The sequence below is a fragment of the Dermacentor albipictus genome, chromosome 1 (genome assembly GCF_038994185.2).
Source record: "Dermacentor albipictus isolate Rhodes 1998 colony chromosome 1, USDA_Dalb.pri_finalv2, whole genome shotgun sequence".
NCBI classification, from domain to species: Eukaryota; Metazoa; Arthropoda; class Arachnida; order Ixodida; family Ixodidae; genus Dermacentor; species Dermacentor albipictus.
The window spans coordinates 99,815,514-99,829,234 of record NC_091821.1 but is presented as its reverse complement, the minus strand read 5'-3'; the positions used below and the strand labels follow the sequence as shown (position 1 = coordinate 99,829,234).

The 13,721-nt window shown below is 41.6% G+C and overlaps 1 protein-coding gene across 1 annotated transcript; it reads right to left on the bottom strand.

Moving 5' to 3' along the window:
* Positions 1-4,907: 4,907 nt before the first annotated feature.
* Positions 4,908-13,528, bottom strand: PCNA (Proliferating cell nuclear antigen). The gene is made up of 6 exons (XM_065437441.2): positions 13,146-13,528; positions 12,975-13,072; positions 12,709-12,776; positions 12,332-12,476; positions 8,595-8,768; positions 4,908-5,090 (listed from the first exon to the last, which is right to left on the bottom strand). Exons 1-6 carry the CDS (start codon positions 13,364-13,366, stop codon positions 5,011-5,013), a joined length of 786 nt encoding a protein of 261 aa, XP_065293513.1. The 5' UTR covers positions 13,367-13,528; the 3' UTR covers positions 4,908-5,010.
* Between the last annotated feature and the right edge of the window lie 193 nt (positions 13,529-13,721).

The following is a 13,721-nucleotide window of genomic DNA, read 5'->3' as shown; positions in this document are numbered from 1 at the left end:
TCTTTCAAGGCAAAACACTTTTGTGACTATGTGGTTCCTCTTCTTGCTGTACTGACACTCCTTCAGAGCACAATAAGTTTACAGCATCCTTGCTGACGGAGAGAATTGTGAACTCAAATAAATACAAAAGCACTTTTAGTGTGTTGCTATCCAATGAGCATCATTGCTGTTTTGCAATTCCATGTATTGACATGAAGGCAACACTGCTTTTTAACATGAGCTTTCTTTACTTTGTAATGCAGATTAATGGTAATAAAATGACTAATGAAACTTTAAGGGGGTAGGGGAGCCTACAACGCTTTCTGATTGTAAAAAGACCTGCTTAGTAGCTAGTCAGTGCTATCATTAACATCTGAGCCAAATAGTATTATCCTACGTGCAAAAGGGAGACTAACTTCACTAAAGGAACTGCCTGCTTTCCCCTTCACCACCTAGAAATATGCCACACATGCAGTGGCGTAGCAACAGAGGGGGCCGTGGGCCCCGGGTGCAAGGGACCAGTTGGGGGGGGGGGGGGGGGGTCGTATACGTCTGAAGACGCCCGGAAATTGTCAATATCCTCGCCTTCCTCGACTACACCTGGGGGTGACGGAAGACCTATGGGCCCCGGGTGCCAGACGACCTAGCCACGCCACTGCACACATGTACAAAGTCTGTCCTGTCCGTGCAGCGAGTCAGTAGAAAAGTAGTAGAGGGTGTTGCAGCTCTCCAGGAGACTATAAAGAACCCAGTTGACCTCTAGTACAAGCTGCACTGCTGTATGACAAAGCAAAATTTTATGTGTGCACTTTTTATGCAAACCATTTTGTTGAAATCGCAATATATGAAACAACGGAACAAACGAGTTATCAAACTCCTTGTGACACTGGGCAAGGATGGCGCAGAAATGCATCAAATGTTGCAAAAAACCTATGGAAAGGCTGCCCGAAAGGAAAGTAGTGTTCAAGTGAGTCCAGTTTTTTTTCAGAAGGCCATGAAGACTCCAAGGACAATGCAAAATCGGGATGCCCTTCCACTTCATGCGAAGATGAAAACATGGATCATGTGCATTCTCTTGTGCTCAGTGATCGCAAAATAACTGCTAGAATAACAGAAGCATTTGGTTTGAGAAAATTGTCCGTTCACCAGATTTTGACAGAATTTCAAAATTGGAAAGGTATGCACCAGGATGGTGCTGAAACTGGCAACTGCTGACTCCTGAGCAAGTTCTGACGAAAAGACTTGCATTGATTGGATAACGTCAGGTGACAGTGATGAATTCTTGCAATGTGTTGTCACTCTCAATGAAACATGGATTTTTGAATACGATGTCGAGCTGAAGTCGCAGAGGAAGGAGTGGAAAAAGGAAGATGAGCTGAGGCCATAAGTGTGGAAGGACGAAACAAAGATCTGTCAATGTTGACTGTATTATTTGACTGCCATGGAATTGTGCACCACAAATTTATACCTCAGTCGAAATGTCAATGCAGCTTTCTATGTGGAGATCCTGAAGTGTCTCAAAGATGGTGTGCACCGTGTGCAACAAAATTCGTCGAAAAGGGGGCGCTAGATTCTGCGCCACAATAATGCCCCTGCACTCTGCATTGATAGCGCACTAGTTTTTTTTTCAAATTCCATCACTGTACTGGAACTCTCCCCCTATTCTCTGGATTTAGTTTCCTGCAACTTTTTTCCCCGATGTTCAACCCACAGAAAATAGATGAAAAAACAGCTACAGGTGCCACATCAGAGCTGGTGCCACACGAAATGCAGTGTCAAGGGCAAAGCAGCGTTTGAAGGCTGAAAATTATCCAAAAAATTTTACTTTCAGTGTTTTCATTTTCCTGTTTCCAAGACCACTAACTCTACAAGACTTCATTACCCTTTATTTTCACAAGATTTTATAAGCTTTGACCCAATAAAAATGCCTCGGAATGTTTTTCCTTCATTTCTCAAAGCAACTTTTGTATCATTTCTGTTGAGAAGCAGTATCTTTGGCTATCATTATAATTTTAGGCCCCTAGAAACATAAATAGATGAGTAGGGAATATCTATTTATGTTAAATAATTTTCTATGCGGGCAAAATGCAAAAACACCTGTGTACTTACATTTAGGTGCAGGTTAAAGAACCCCAGGTGGTCCAAATTATTCCAGTTTCGCACTATGGCACGCCTCATTATCTAATAATCAAATCTAATATAAATAGATGTGTGTCATGAAGTAGATTTTATACTTTTTTTCATGGGAATTTTCAAAATTACATTTTTTTCCCTAGTATCAAGGTGGGCATTCTTTATGACCAAGTTTGACAACCTGCAACTTCACTTCAAAATTAGCTAAAATAACTTGTAGCTTACGACACGCTATGAGCATTCAAGATCGATTTCATGTGCTGTACTTAACTGCACAAGTTGCTGTTTAGCCAATCAGGCCTTAAAAAAAGTACCACATCTTGTTTTGGATATCAAAAAATATTTATTCTAGGAAGAAAATAATTGCATTTCTGAAACTGCCTGGTAAAAACACACCAACTGCAAATTTCATCCAAATTGTTTTAAAAAAATAAAATTATTAAAGTAATTTTTAAGGTGCGCAAGACAAATTATCGTTATTGTTTGGGGACGTATTCTGCGACAATCACTTTCAGTAATAGTATCACTGTGAGGCATGCACCAATTGGGTAGGCGAGCATTACGTCACACAAAGGCGATAGTATCGCCGCAGTAATCACTGCAGAATACATCCCCCAAAGGGTGCACACTTAAAGAGTGTAAGCTTCAGAAGCATATCTTTATTTAGACTTCATCAATATATTTAACTATTCTGCAATTCCCTTTGAGTTCGGTTTACTATTCAGCATAGACATATCATTTCCCGATAGACTGTACCCATAGCATACCACAGGTGCTCTTTGTTTGAATATTCAGAAGTCACCCCCAACCCGTTTTCAGGGAATTCAAGTAGTGCTTTTACTTTCAAGGAGTTTGAAGGGCCCTTGAATCATGTTTTACAAATTCCAGGTTTTGTTAATTCCTGCAAGCCTTATTTACGTAAAATACATCTTGCAAACAGCCAAGTTCCTTTAAAGTCGGCACTTCATCATTGCCTGTTTGTCATTCAATTTCAAAATGCACGATGCCCAAAATGCCCCACACCGAGATTTTGACAGAAACAAGTTCGCAGTAATTAAAGCAAATCACGTCATATGTGAATGTGGCCATGGCTCAATACCATACATAACATGTCCAAGAATGTGTCCACTTAATTGGGATGATTCTATAATCAAGGCACAGCGGCAGCGGCTCACCTCATACTAAAATTGAAAGGCGTACATGCAAGATCCCCTTTCCAATGCATGTGCACCACATTCAGACACCAAAATGGGCAGTGGCATAAAAACGCACAAAATTAATATGAACCAGCCCTACCAGCCTTTGTTCAACTAGGCACTTTTTACTCGCATTATTCCGTCATCTATTCTATGCAATATGCATAATAGTTCAAAATATTTTTGTTAGGTTTGTATTAACTAGATCTAGCATAATTTTCTGATCTTGGCACATTGCCCATGTGTAGTTCATTTTATAGGCACAAGACAAAAGCCTGTAATCCCACGTCTCGAGACACATGACAAGAAAGCACAAAAACGCAAGGGACATTACAAACACAGCAGCTGATTCATTGTCCAACATCTCCAGCTACTGCATAAGGTTCCTAATTTGTTGTCTAACATGCTGATTTAGAAGGTTCACAAACACTGGTTAGGGTGGCTACTAATATGCGACATCTTGTGCACATTAAGGGGAGACATTGCTCTTTGGAGTTGTAAATTGGCCCAAATATATTTTCACATTACTCTGCTACAGGTAGGTATACAGCGCCGATTTTTGCTTGATTGGACCCATGTTTCATCCTTTATTGATTCAGTCGTTGCCATAATAACCATGAACATGAATGCTTATCCTGATAACTATGGTCCTACTTATTCTATTACAATATTTTTTTTACCACAAAGGTAGACAATTAAAGTGCAGTGGGCAGTGCAATGTAAATAATTATTACACAAATTTTCAAAAGTAAGTTGGCCTGTTTGTTACTAGTTCTTACTTGAAAAAAATTTCTATACTCTCACTTGATAGAAAATTGGCTTAGAACACTATTCTAGTTGTTTTGCACTCCTTGTTGGTTCCATATAATTTTAGTCTGCTAATCTTTATTACACCACATACACTTTAGTAAATAGTCCACCTACATACAAATTGTGGCAAAAAGCATTTTCTTAATTCTTAAAAAAGTTATTTACTCAGCAAAAAAAAAAAAAAACTCAACATACATCTTAAATTAACATATTGAGATACATAATCCCAGCAAGTTTCTTCAAGATCTAAAAAGCACAGAGTCCTCCCTTAACAATGTGCAGCAGTATGCTTAGCTGTGTATTAGATGTGAAGGTTTCGTATCGAACTCCTAACTGGCCGTACCATGTGGATCCACTTTTGTAAAGTCGTGCAATGTTAATTAAATTCAGGTCCAGTAACAAAGTGAAGGGTGCAAATCTCTTCTTCAATGTGCCAACCTGTGCAACACATTTACCAACATCTAGCATTTTTCTGAGCATTAGGGTTAACTAGAGCTGTAATGTGCAATGAGACATCCTACTGCAAAAGCTACCCAAGTTGCCAGTGGGCATGCCCTGCAGTCTGCACTTCCAGTTACACAACTGAATAACTCTTTGCCAGACACAATGAAATGACACTTTCACAGCTGATGCCCTGCTTGCTCTCTTTCCTAGAAGGGCTGCAGTTGAACCAGCAGTAAACAGTGACTAGTCTGCCAACTGAAATTATCGGCTAAAGCAGTATCACAGCAGAAAGCCCACTAACCAATTTTTTCTTAGTAAACATAAGCAAAATATAAGATACATGGCTGAGAAAGAACAAGTGATTTTATTTGGTGACATTAATTAAACTGGGAAAGGTGGTTAGGGTGGTGGTGAAAAATTATAAGCAGAATGAACAAGATGTCAGTGCTTAGTTATCTTCTGAATCCTCTATCTTTGGTGCCAGGTAGTAGCGCACATAGCCCATGTCTTCAATTTTGTACTCCACCACTGCAAGTAAATAAAAGCACAAGCACAGCACTTTGGGTGAGCTGGTAATGCACGAGTCAATGCAGGTAGTTCATGAAAAACAATGTTCATGTAAAATAAAGCAGCAGCTGAAAGAGTGATTCTCCCTTCCTTTCCTGGGCACTAAATACAATGCAACAGATACAGGCCAATAATTTTTACTTGTCATGTACACACAGCCACACAAGTACAGTTGCCGACTGATTTTTCGGTCTCCAAAAGTTCAAACATGCTCGATTTTTCGGTCTGCTTCGCGGCACCGCCATTCTCCCCATAGACCATAATGTATAACAACTGCCAAAAGTTCAGACACCTTGCAACCTCTCGCCTGATTTTTCGGACACTCCTTGGGAGTGATAACTATGGTCCTACTTATTCTAACAATATTTTTTTTACCACAAAGGTAGACAATTGCCAGTGTAGTGGGCAGTACAATGTAAATTATTACACAAATTTTCAAAAGTAATTTGGCCTGTTTGTTACAAGTGGTTCTTACTTGAAAAAAAAATTTCTATACTCTCACTTGATAGAAAACTGGCTTAGAACACCATTCTAGCTGTTTTGCACTCTTTGTTGGTTCCAGATAATTTTAGTCTGCTAATCTTTATTACACCATATACACTTTAGTAAATAGTTTACCTACATGCAAGTTGTAGGAAAAAGCATTTTCTTAATTTCTAAAAAGCTATTGACTCTGCAAAAAAAAAAAAAAACTCAACATATATCTTAAATTAGCGTATTGAAATACATAATCCCAGCAAGTTTCTTCATGATCTAAAAACCACAGGGTGCTCCTTAACAATGTGCAGCAGTATGCTTAGCTATGTATTAGATGTGAAGGTTTGGTATCAAACTCCCAACTGTCAGTACCATGTGGATCCACTTTCTTTCCAAGCAGCAGTCCTCCAATCTACATGCGCATAAGTTAGTTAAAAGGCTAGGTTTGCGGCATCATCAGCCTGCCCTCAAGTAGGTGTATTCCATTTCAGCTCTTTCCCTCTGCCCTCAGTGGGACAGTGTGGTGGCTGGATTATCACTTCGCTGTCTCTACATCCTGAAAGGTCTAGCGATTAGTTTTTAGATAACTGAGCCCTACATTTGTACAGGGGAAAAATTAGTGGCGTTTCACTTCATGAACGCAGGTTACACGCAAGCATATGGGCACCATTCCTATATAGGAAAGCAGGAAGGAAGTGCGCTGCTAGGCTCCGGTGGGGGGCCGTTGTATCTCGGTAGCAACAGCTTATTCCGCGGCTGAGCGCACCCTATCCTGAAAGCGATCTGTGTGGAGAGCAGTCTAGGAACTTAAGACAACTCATACCTTTGTGCGTGCTGTGTACTTGCTGCTCAGTTTGAGTTGAAGCGATAGACAGCACGAAGGTCACTTCACTCGCTGCTGCAGTTCCTTACACCAGCGTTTTGACAGCAAGGGTACACCTCGAGTGTGATGTTTTCATGTTTGACTGTGTGCGCTGACACTATGCTTGTTAATTTAGTTAGTAGGCAAATGTTTAGAAGTTGATACAGCCGATAAAACTATCGTCACTTCGTATAGCTGTCTACTAATTGGCTATCGTAATCAATGCTTCGTTTTTCAGGTGAAACCTACTTTTTGTATGTTTTATGTCTGCTTTGTTAATTTTAATTAAGTGTAAAGTGCCACTAGAAAAGATGGTAAGGCACTGTGAGGAAATGCAGTCTTTATTATTTCAAGCCATCTGGTCATGTACAGTGCTTGGCGACAACTTCAGGGTCGGCCGACTCGCGGTCAGCTTGCCGTCACTTTTGCGTTGCTGCTCAGTCCTTCTCGTTCAGTGCTCGACCACTCGATCACAAGACGAACCCAGTACCTCTATAACGCACATGCAACCTTTAGCAACTGCCAGGGAAGGTCAACCTAGCGCGCCTCGGCCTACCCTCTTCCTCTGAGACGCTTTGAATCCTGTCTCCTTCCCCACCTTCTGGACGCCGCCTAGACTTTCCTATAGTGGCGCTGCTTTGCCACACACAGTTTTCTTCACCTCCAGGCACCTTCCCCCTCCGGCGCTTCCTTCCTTCACGACTTCAAACATCGCATTACCGATTTCACTGGCGAGCTATGTACGCTTGCACGTTAAAAACACTCCAGGCTTTCCTTTCACCAGACAATCACTTTGAATATCATTCAGGCTTGAGTTTATGGTGACTAATGTACTCGGTGTTGCTCCTTTCTGAATGCTACCCGCCGTGGTTGCTCAGTGGTTATGGTGTTGGGCTGCTGAGCACGAGGTCGCGGGATCGAATCCCGGCCACGGCGGCCGCATTTCGATGGGGGCGACATGCGAAAACACCCGTGTGCTTAGATTTAGGTGCACGTTAAAGAACCCCAGGTGGTCAAAATTTCCGGAGTCCTCCACTACGGCGTGCCTCATAATCAGAAAGTGGTTTTGGCACATAAAACCCCAAATATTATTATTATTTCTGAATGCTCATACCTGCATGTTTCCTGATCACCCTGTCCGATTCTCTGCTGCCCTCAACAGCATTTCCTTTCTATTGATATCTATTGCGTAATCAATTCAATTATGGAGTTTTGCATGGCAAAACCACGATCTGATTATAAGGCACGCTGTAGTGGGGAACTCCAGAAATTTGGACCACTTGGGGTTAATAATAATAATATATGGGGTTTTACGTGCCAAAACCACTTTCTGATTATGAGGCACGCCGTAGTGGGGGACTCCGGAAATTTTGACCACCTGGGGTTCTTTAACGTGCACCTAAATCTAAGTACACGGGTGTTTTCGCATTTCGCCCCCATCGAAATGCGGCCGCCGTGGCCGGGATTCGATCCCGCGACCTCGTGCTCAGCAGCCTAACACCATAGCCGCTGAGCAACCGCGGCGGGTCCACTTGGGGTTCTTGTGCACCTAAATTTAAGTACACAGGTGTTTTCGCAATTCGCCCTCATCGAAATGCGGCCGCCATGGCCGGGATTCGATCCTGCGACCTCCCATGCTTAGCAGCCCAACACCATAGCTACTAAGCAACCACAGCGGGTTATCTATTGCGTAAATTTAGTAGACAGCCGCCATTATAAAAACTCCGAACGTCAAATCAAGGTCACAAAGATGCTCTTCTCACTCGTAAAAGTGCAAAAAACAATCCATAGAGACGTGCACCAGCAGTAAGTTATTAGCAAGTTTTCAATAATTGATCAAAAGCATGTGGATAGATGGCAGTGCAGAATAAAGATAAGAAGCAGCCTGATCAAATTCAAGCCAACTTGATAGGAAGTGGTAATGAACAGGTCATGCAATGCTTAGAACATACCCAATAGACCGATTTGATGACAAGTTTCACGTCACCGCTGCCAGAAGGAATGCGAATTGTAGTAGTTCTTAACGCATTGAGAGAAAAATGTGTTACAAATTGGGATTATAAAAAATAGGCTGACAAAGATTGCACTTGTAATGAAAAGAAAAAAAATAGCAATTGCCTGCTCACCTAAAGGCACATCTGCAGACATTGACAGTTGCACCTGTGCTGACAGAGGTGTGGCCTTGGTGAAAGAGTTAAGGTAGCGCAAGGCAAACGTTAGCGACACTGCCTCCTGCATTTCAATGATTACCGCCTCCTCTTCCTTGTCCACATTGGCTGTTTGAGAAAGCTTCACATTCCCTACAAAGAATAAGAACAAACACACTGTACAGTTGCCACAATAGACTTCAACCATCTAGAAACCTAATTCTTTCTTTCTCCATCCATTTCTAGTTTGTGTCTAGCAGCAGAATCACAGCTAGACTCCATGATAGCCTGAAGATGTCACCCACACCTTTCTCCAAGCACAGTATAGCACTCAGAAAATACACACCCTCAATAATGTTGAATGAACTTGACACTCTGCTGACAGTGCAACTGTTTTCCCATGCGCATTATCAGTAGCTTGCTGTGGTTAATGGCATGTCTTCATTTTAATCTTGTTGTTCTTTGCAAAAGCACGCAACTAGCATGCAATTATAGGATGACCAAAGATGTCAATCTGCAATTGATGCTTCAGTTAGAGCTCTTAAGAACAAATAATGCTTATGGCAAGGAACTTCTCACTACTTTTCACACAGACAGGGTTTTTACAGAACATATGACTCAAAATTCAAGGCAACTCAAGGATGCAGGAGGCTGAAATTCAAGCAGGGGGAAACAACCCTTATTTGTACACGTAAACTGAAAAATAGCGAGATCTCTTTCTTCACTGTAATTTCTTGCAGCTAAGCAGCTGCCGAGTTCGACAAGCTTCGAACTCTTCAGGTCGTTTTTCTAAATGAACTTTCCCATTTTAATGATGTCAATCCCTTCTGGCATGATGGTTAGTAATGCGACTCCAGCATATATGCTCCACAGTATATGCTTATCACATTAATGACAAATGGCTAAAACTTACTTTCTACCAGACATTTCTAGAGCGTATATCTCATAAAAGGTGCCATGGTGGCTGCGGTGTAAACCAACTGGCAAAACAATCTGGAGGCACAGCTAGGTCGCTTTATCTGGCTTTGTTGAGCACCATGATGACTACGGCTACTTAAACAAGCCTGCTGGTGGCTGTGGAAACGCCACACTGCAATCGTTTAGAGACTTAAAAATAAAATAGTCAATTACCGTTCATTCAACCCTGCTGTTGTGCGTAGGTCCAAATTAATCGAGCAGGTCCAAAAAACTAGGCACTGAGAAACTGGTTGGTGAATGTATTTGTATCCCTTTGAAATAATTTATATTTTAAAATGAATACAATTTAAAGGTTGTAAGATGAGGGTTGTTCACACAAAAATCGTAATCAAGCTCGAAAGCAAGCATATTAAGATAAAATCTTAAAAGGCGGCAGGTATGATGTAAGATATTACTAATATATACATCATATCTGCCAGCTTTCAAGATTAGTATCACAAGAATTGTATATTTCACTCTCAAACAATTATTTCAACACAAAGGGGAGCCCCCAATCCACTCACTGGCTTTGGGGGTGTATGGAGAGCAAGGTGGTTTGATGGGACAAGTCATGCAAACAGACCATTTTTAAATGAATATGTAGCTAAGCATGGCACCTAAAGATAGCCCAAACTAAATCTTTAAAAGCAACTTTACACAGCATTCATACAGAACATCTGGTGCATAATTCAAGAACAATTCAAGGTTATCCATGTTGCTGAAAACCAAAACTCAAGAACTTCGGTCATACAGATAAAACTAAAAACATTCAACTTCTTAGTCACAATTCTTTACTGCCAAGATTACACACATGCTCTTCAGGTGGCTTTCCAAAGTCGAACTGCCATTGTAACAATGTCAATCACATTGCGCCACATCACACACTTCACTCGATGAGGGTTAGTAGTGTTTGTTGCTCTACCTAAAGATATTAATTAAAGCCAAATGGCTGAAACTTACTCTACTCCAGGCATATTTAGAGCCAAGGGTTGGGCAACAACTTCCAGATTGATACTTATGCGAGACTAGGGCCAACGCATCAGTGTCTATGAATGACTGTGTTCCTGGCACTGTGCTAAAATAGTGTGCTTGTCTATGGCCAGTGTGTTTAAATGCCAGATGCACACTGTAGATCCGTTGTGACTTGGCACTGCACAAGAACGCTGTCACCCGTAGATGCCAACACGTCTCGGGACTAGTCTCACAAAATCACTGCACAAAAACGAACTCAGGATGGCTGCAATGCAAACCAACATAACTGGCGGTGCAGCTTGGTCGCTTATCTAGATTACTCTAGGCAACTGCGATTTCAAGGCTTCCAGAGCACTGGAAGAATGTCAACATCATATAAATCGACAAAAACGGAGATGCCACAGAATAAAAAAAATTATAGGCCCATTAGCTTACTTCCAGTATTGCATAAAATATTCATCAACATAATTTCCGATAGAATAAGGGCAACGCTGGTCTTCAGTCAAACAAAAGAACAGGCTGGTTTCAGGAAGGGATACTCTACAATGGATCACATCCATGCCATTAATCAGGTAATTGAAATACGCAATGTAAAACAAACCTCTCTATATGGCTTTCATAGATTACCAGCAGTCAGAGGCATCACGTAATCAAGTACAGACCGCTTACATAAGTACCTTGGAAAATATCCACAGAGATTCCACAGCCACCCTAATTCTACACAAGAAAAGTAGGAAGATGCCTATAAAGAAAGGGGTCAAACAAGGAGACACAATCTCTCCAATGCTATTCACTGCGTGCTTGGAAGAAGTATTCAAGCTATTAAACGGGGAATGCTTAGGAGTAAGTATCGACGGCGAATATCTTGGCGTTCACCTAAGTGATATATTGCAGTTTGAAAATCTGAGCCTTCCCCCATGCCCTGGTTACAGCTACAGTACTTGACATTGCTTTGTTACTGCATGCATGACAACACAGGCCATGAAAATCTATAGGAACAAGTTAATATTGCTACTTGGCTTTTATAGTCCCTGTTATGCTATTTCAGCTGTATTAGCAACACAAAATGAACAAGCAAAAACATTCCCCACAGAAAATGTGTTACCCCCCAGCTTGAGTACTTATGTGCAAATAAGGAAATTAAAACCTCAACAAGTATTCATGATGACAAAGGGAGGCAGCTAAATTGTTAACATATGGGTTGTGCACTATGCACTACAACAAATAGAAACAATACAAACATGCCATTTAGTGGCATGCTCGTCTTGTGTTCCTTTGTTTAAAACTCTAGCAATAGAAATGTATGAGTAATGAACCAACTGGTCCATCTTTTACTGCAAAGTGGGAAACATGTTTTTCATTTTCCAGCCCAAACTTTCATGCCAAAGTACATTAGTACATCAAGCACATATAAGCAAAAATGAAATGTTCCAAGACGATGAACATTATTTGAATAGCCTTGTTTTTAATACAACAAATGCAGGAAATATAGGAAAATCGCACTAGCCGCTATCAACACAACTTGTTGCAGCTATGAGGAAGGCTCATGTAACAGCAGAGCAATTTAAATATTGTTCTGTAAAACAGCTGTAAATCACACTGCCATAAAAGGCTTGCACAACCAATGATGGTTAATAACGTATAACAGGCACTTGGACAAACACACCAGCCTTGAAGAATTGACTTGTTGTCTAGCCACAAAATCCGTGCTCTCTTCTGACTACAGATTCAAAAGTGAATCCTATAGTACAATGTACGGATCATGTCAACATATGACGCTGCATTACCTGTTCCCAGATCACCGCTGACGGAAAACCGCACACCATCCTTTGTGCAAGTAATCTGTACAGAGTCGCCGATCTGGCTTAGATCCCGGCAGATGCGCTGGAATTCTCCAGAAGGCATCTTAATGACGACACTGTAGTCAGTCTCCTGCGAAAGTACCAGGCAAAGAGGGAGCACAACACAACTGCAGTTAGCACCTCCAAAACAACACAGCACCACAGGGAACACAAGACAGGGTTGTGTTGTCTCGGCACGTCGCAAGTTTTCTAAGCGTAAGATGTTCCGCTCATCTGACAAGCATGACAACTGTGCTCAACAGCAGAATTCTGACACCTTCTACCACGCCATCGGGAAGAAACGGCACACACAGACAACTTACCGGAATGCCCAAGTGCTCCGCGTCAATGTTCATGAGCTTCATCTCATAGTCGGACACCTTTTCTTGGTCTATGAAATGAACAATGAAACATCGACCGTTAATGCAAGAGATTAGAGTGTTTACTGATGTGAAACAGCAGATACAGCGCAAGAAAAAATCAAAGAAAACCTACTTCAACAGCCCAGACACAAAAATACGACATCACGAGAATTGGCGGGCCCTACCCAAATAGCGCGCAGAAGGACCCGCAATGAAAGCGCACTTACTCGGGGCCTCGAACACAAAATTAACGGAGTCCGCATCATCCTGTGCCTTGATGGTAATAATGTCATCATTCGCAGCACACCTCAGGATTTTCGATACACTGAAAGTGGACAAACAAAGGAGTTAGGCACTACAAACGATCGCCTTAAGGCGAGACAATGCGAAGGTCTTACCTTGCAAGGTTCATGCCCATGGAAAGGTTACGATCGCACCGAAACTTGTCGAAGCCATCGCTACGCAAATTTAACGAGACTAGACTAACGTGCGAGTTGTCCATGGCTTGGAGACTGATGCCTGTCGCTGAGCAGTCCCATGTCGCCTCGTTGATCAGATCTTTCACGGCTTCGAGAACTTTCTTAAGCAGAGCTCCCTGGACAAGGCGCGCTTCGAACATGATTTCAAATACTAAGCGGCAAGCTTCAGCTATACCCGATATTAAAAAAATGCGCGCGGAGTTTTGAGTACAGGCCGACGTCGCAACTACTAGCGCGCCAAATAGCAATGAACCTGCGCCTATGAGCAATGTGGCGGGAGAAGTGAAGACTGCGAGAGACGGCGACTCAGGAGCGCGCCAAAACCCCGCAAGTTCATTGGTTAAACTCTTGCAAAAAAATGTAAAAAACAAAACATTAATGAGAATTATTAATATATTTAAAAAATAACTTATATTTTCTCATTTAAAAATTATATTGCTTAAGTTTACTGTTTTAAAGACGCATAAAATGATCTAATTGCAAACAGCCTCGCAA

What these genes read in the sequence shown, in the direction of transcription:
- PCNA (XM_065437441.2), bottom strand. Translation starts at nt 13,366, where the DNA reads ATGTTCGAAGCGCGCCTTGTCCAGGGAGCTCTGCTTAAGAAAGTTCTC. An exon ending in ATGGGCATGAACCTTGCAAG is followed by an intron (nt 13,073 to 13,145) that starts GTAAGACCTTCG and finishes GTCCACTTTCAG; the next exon opens with TGTATCGAAAATCCTGAGGT. An exon ending in GTCTGCAGATGTGCCTTTAG is followed by an intron (nt 5,091 to 8,594) that starts GTGAGCAGGCAA and finishes ATTTACTTGCAG; the next exon opens with TGGTGGAGTACAAAATTGAA.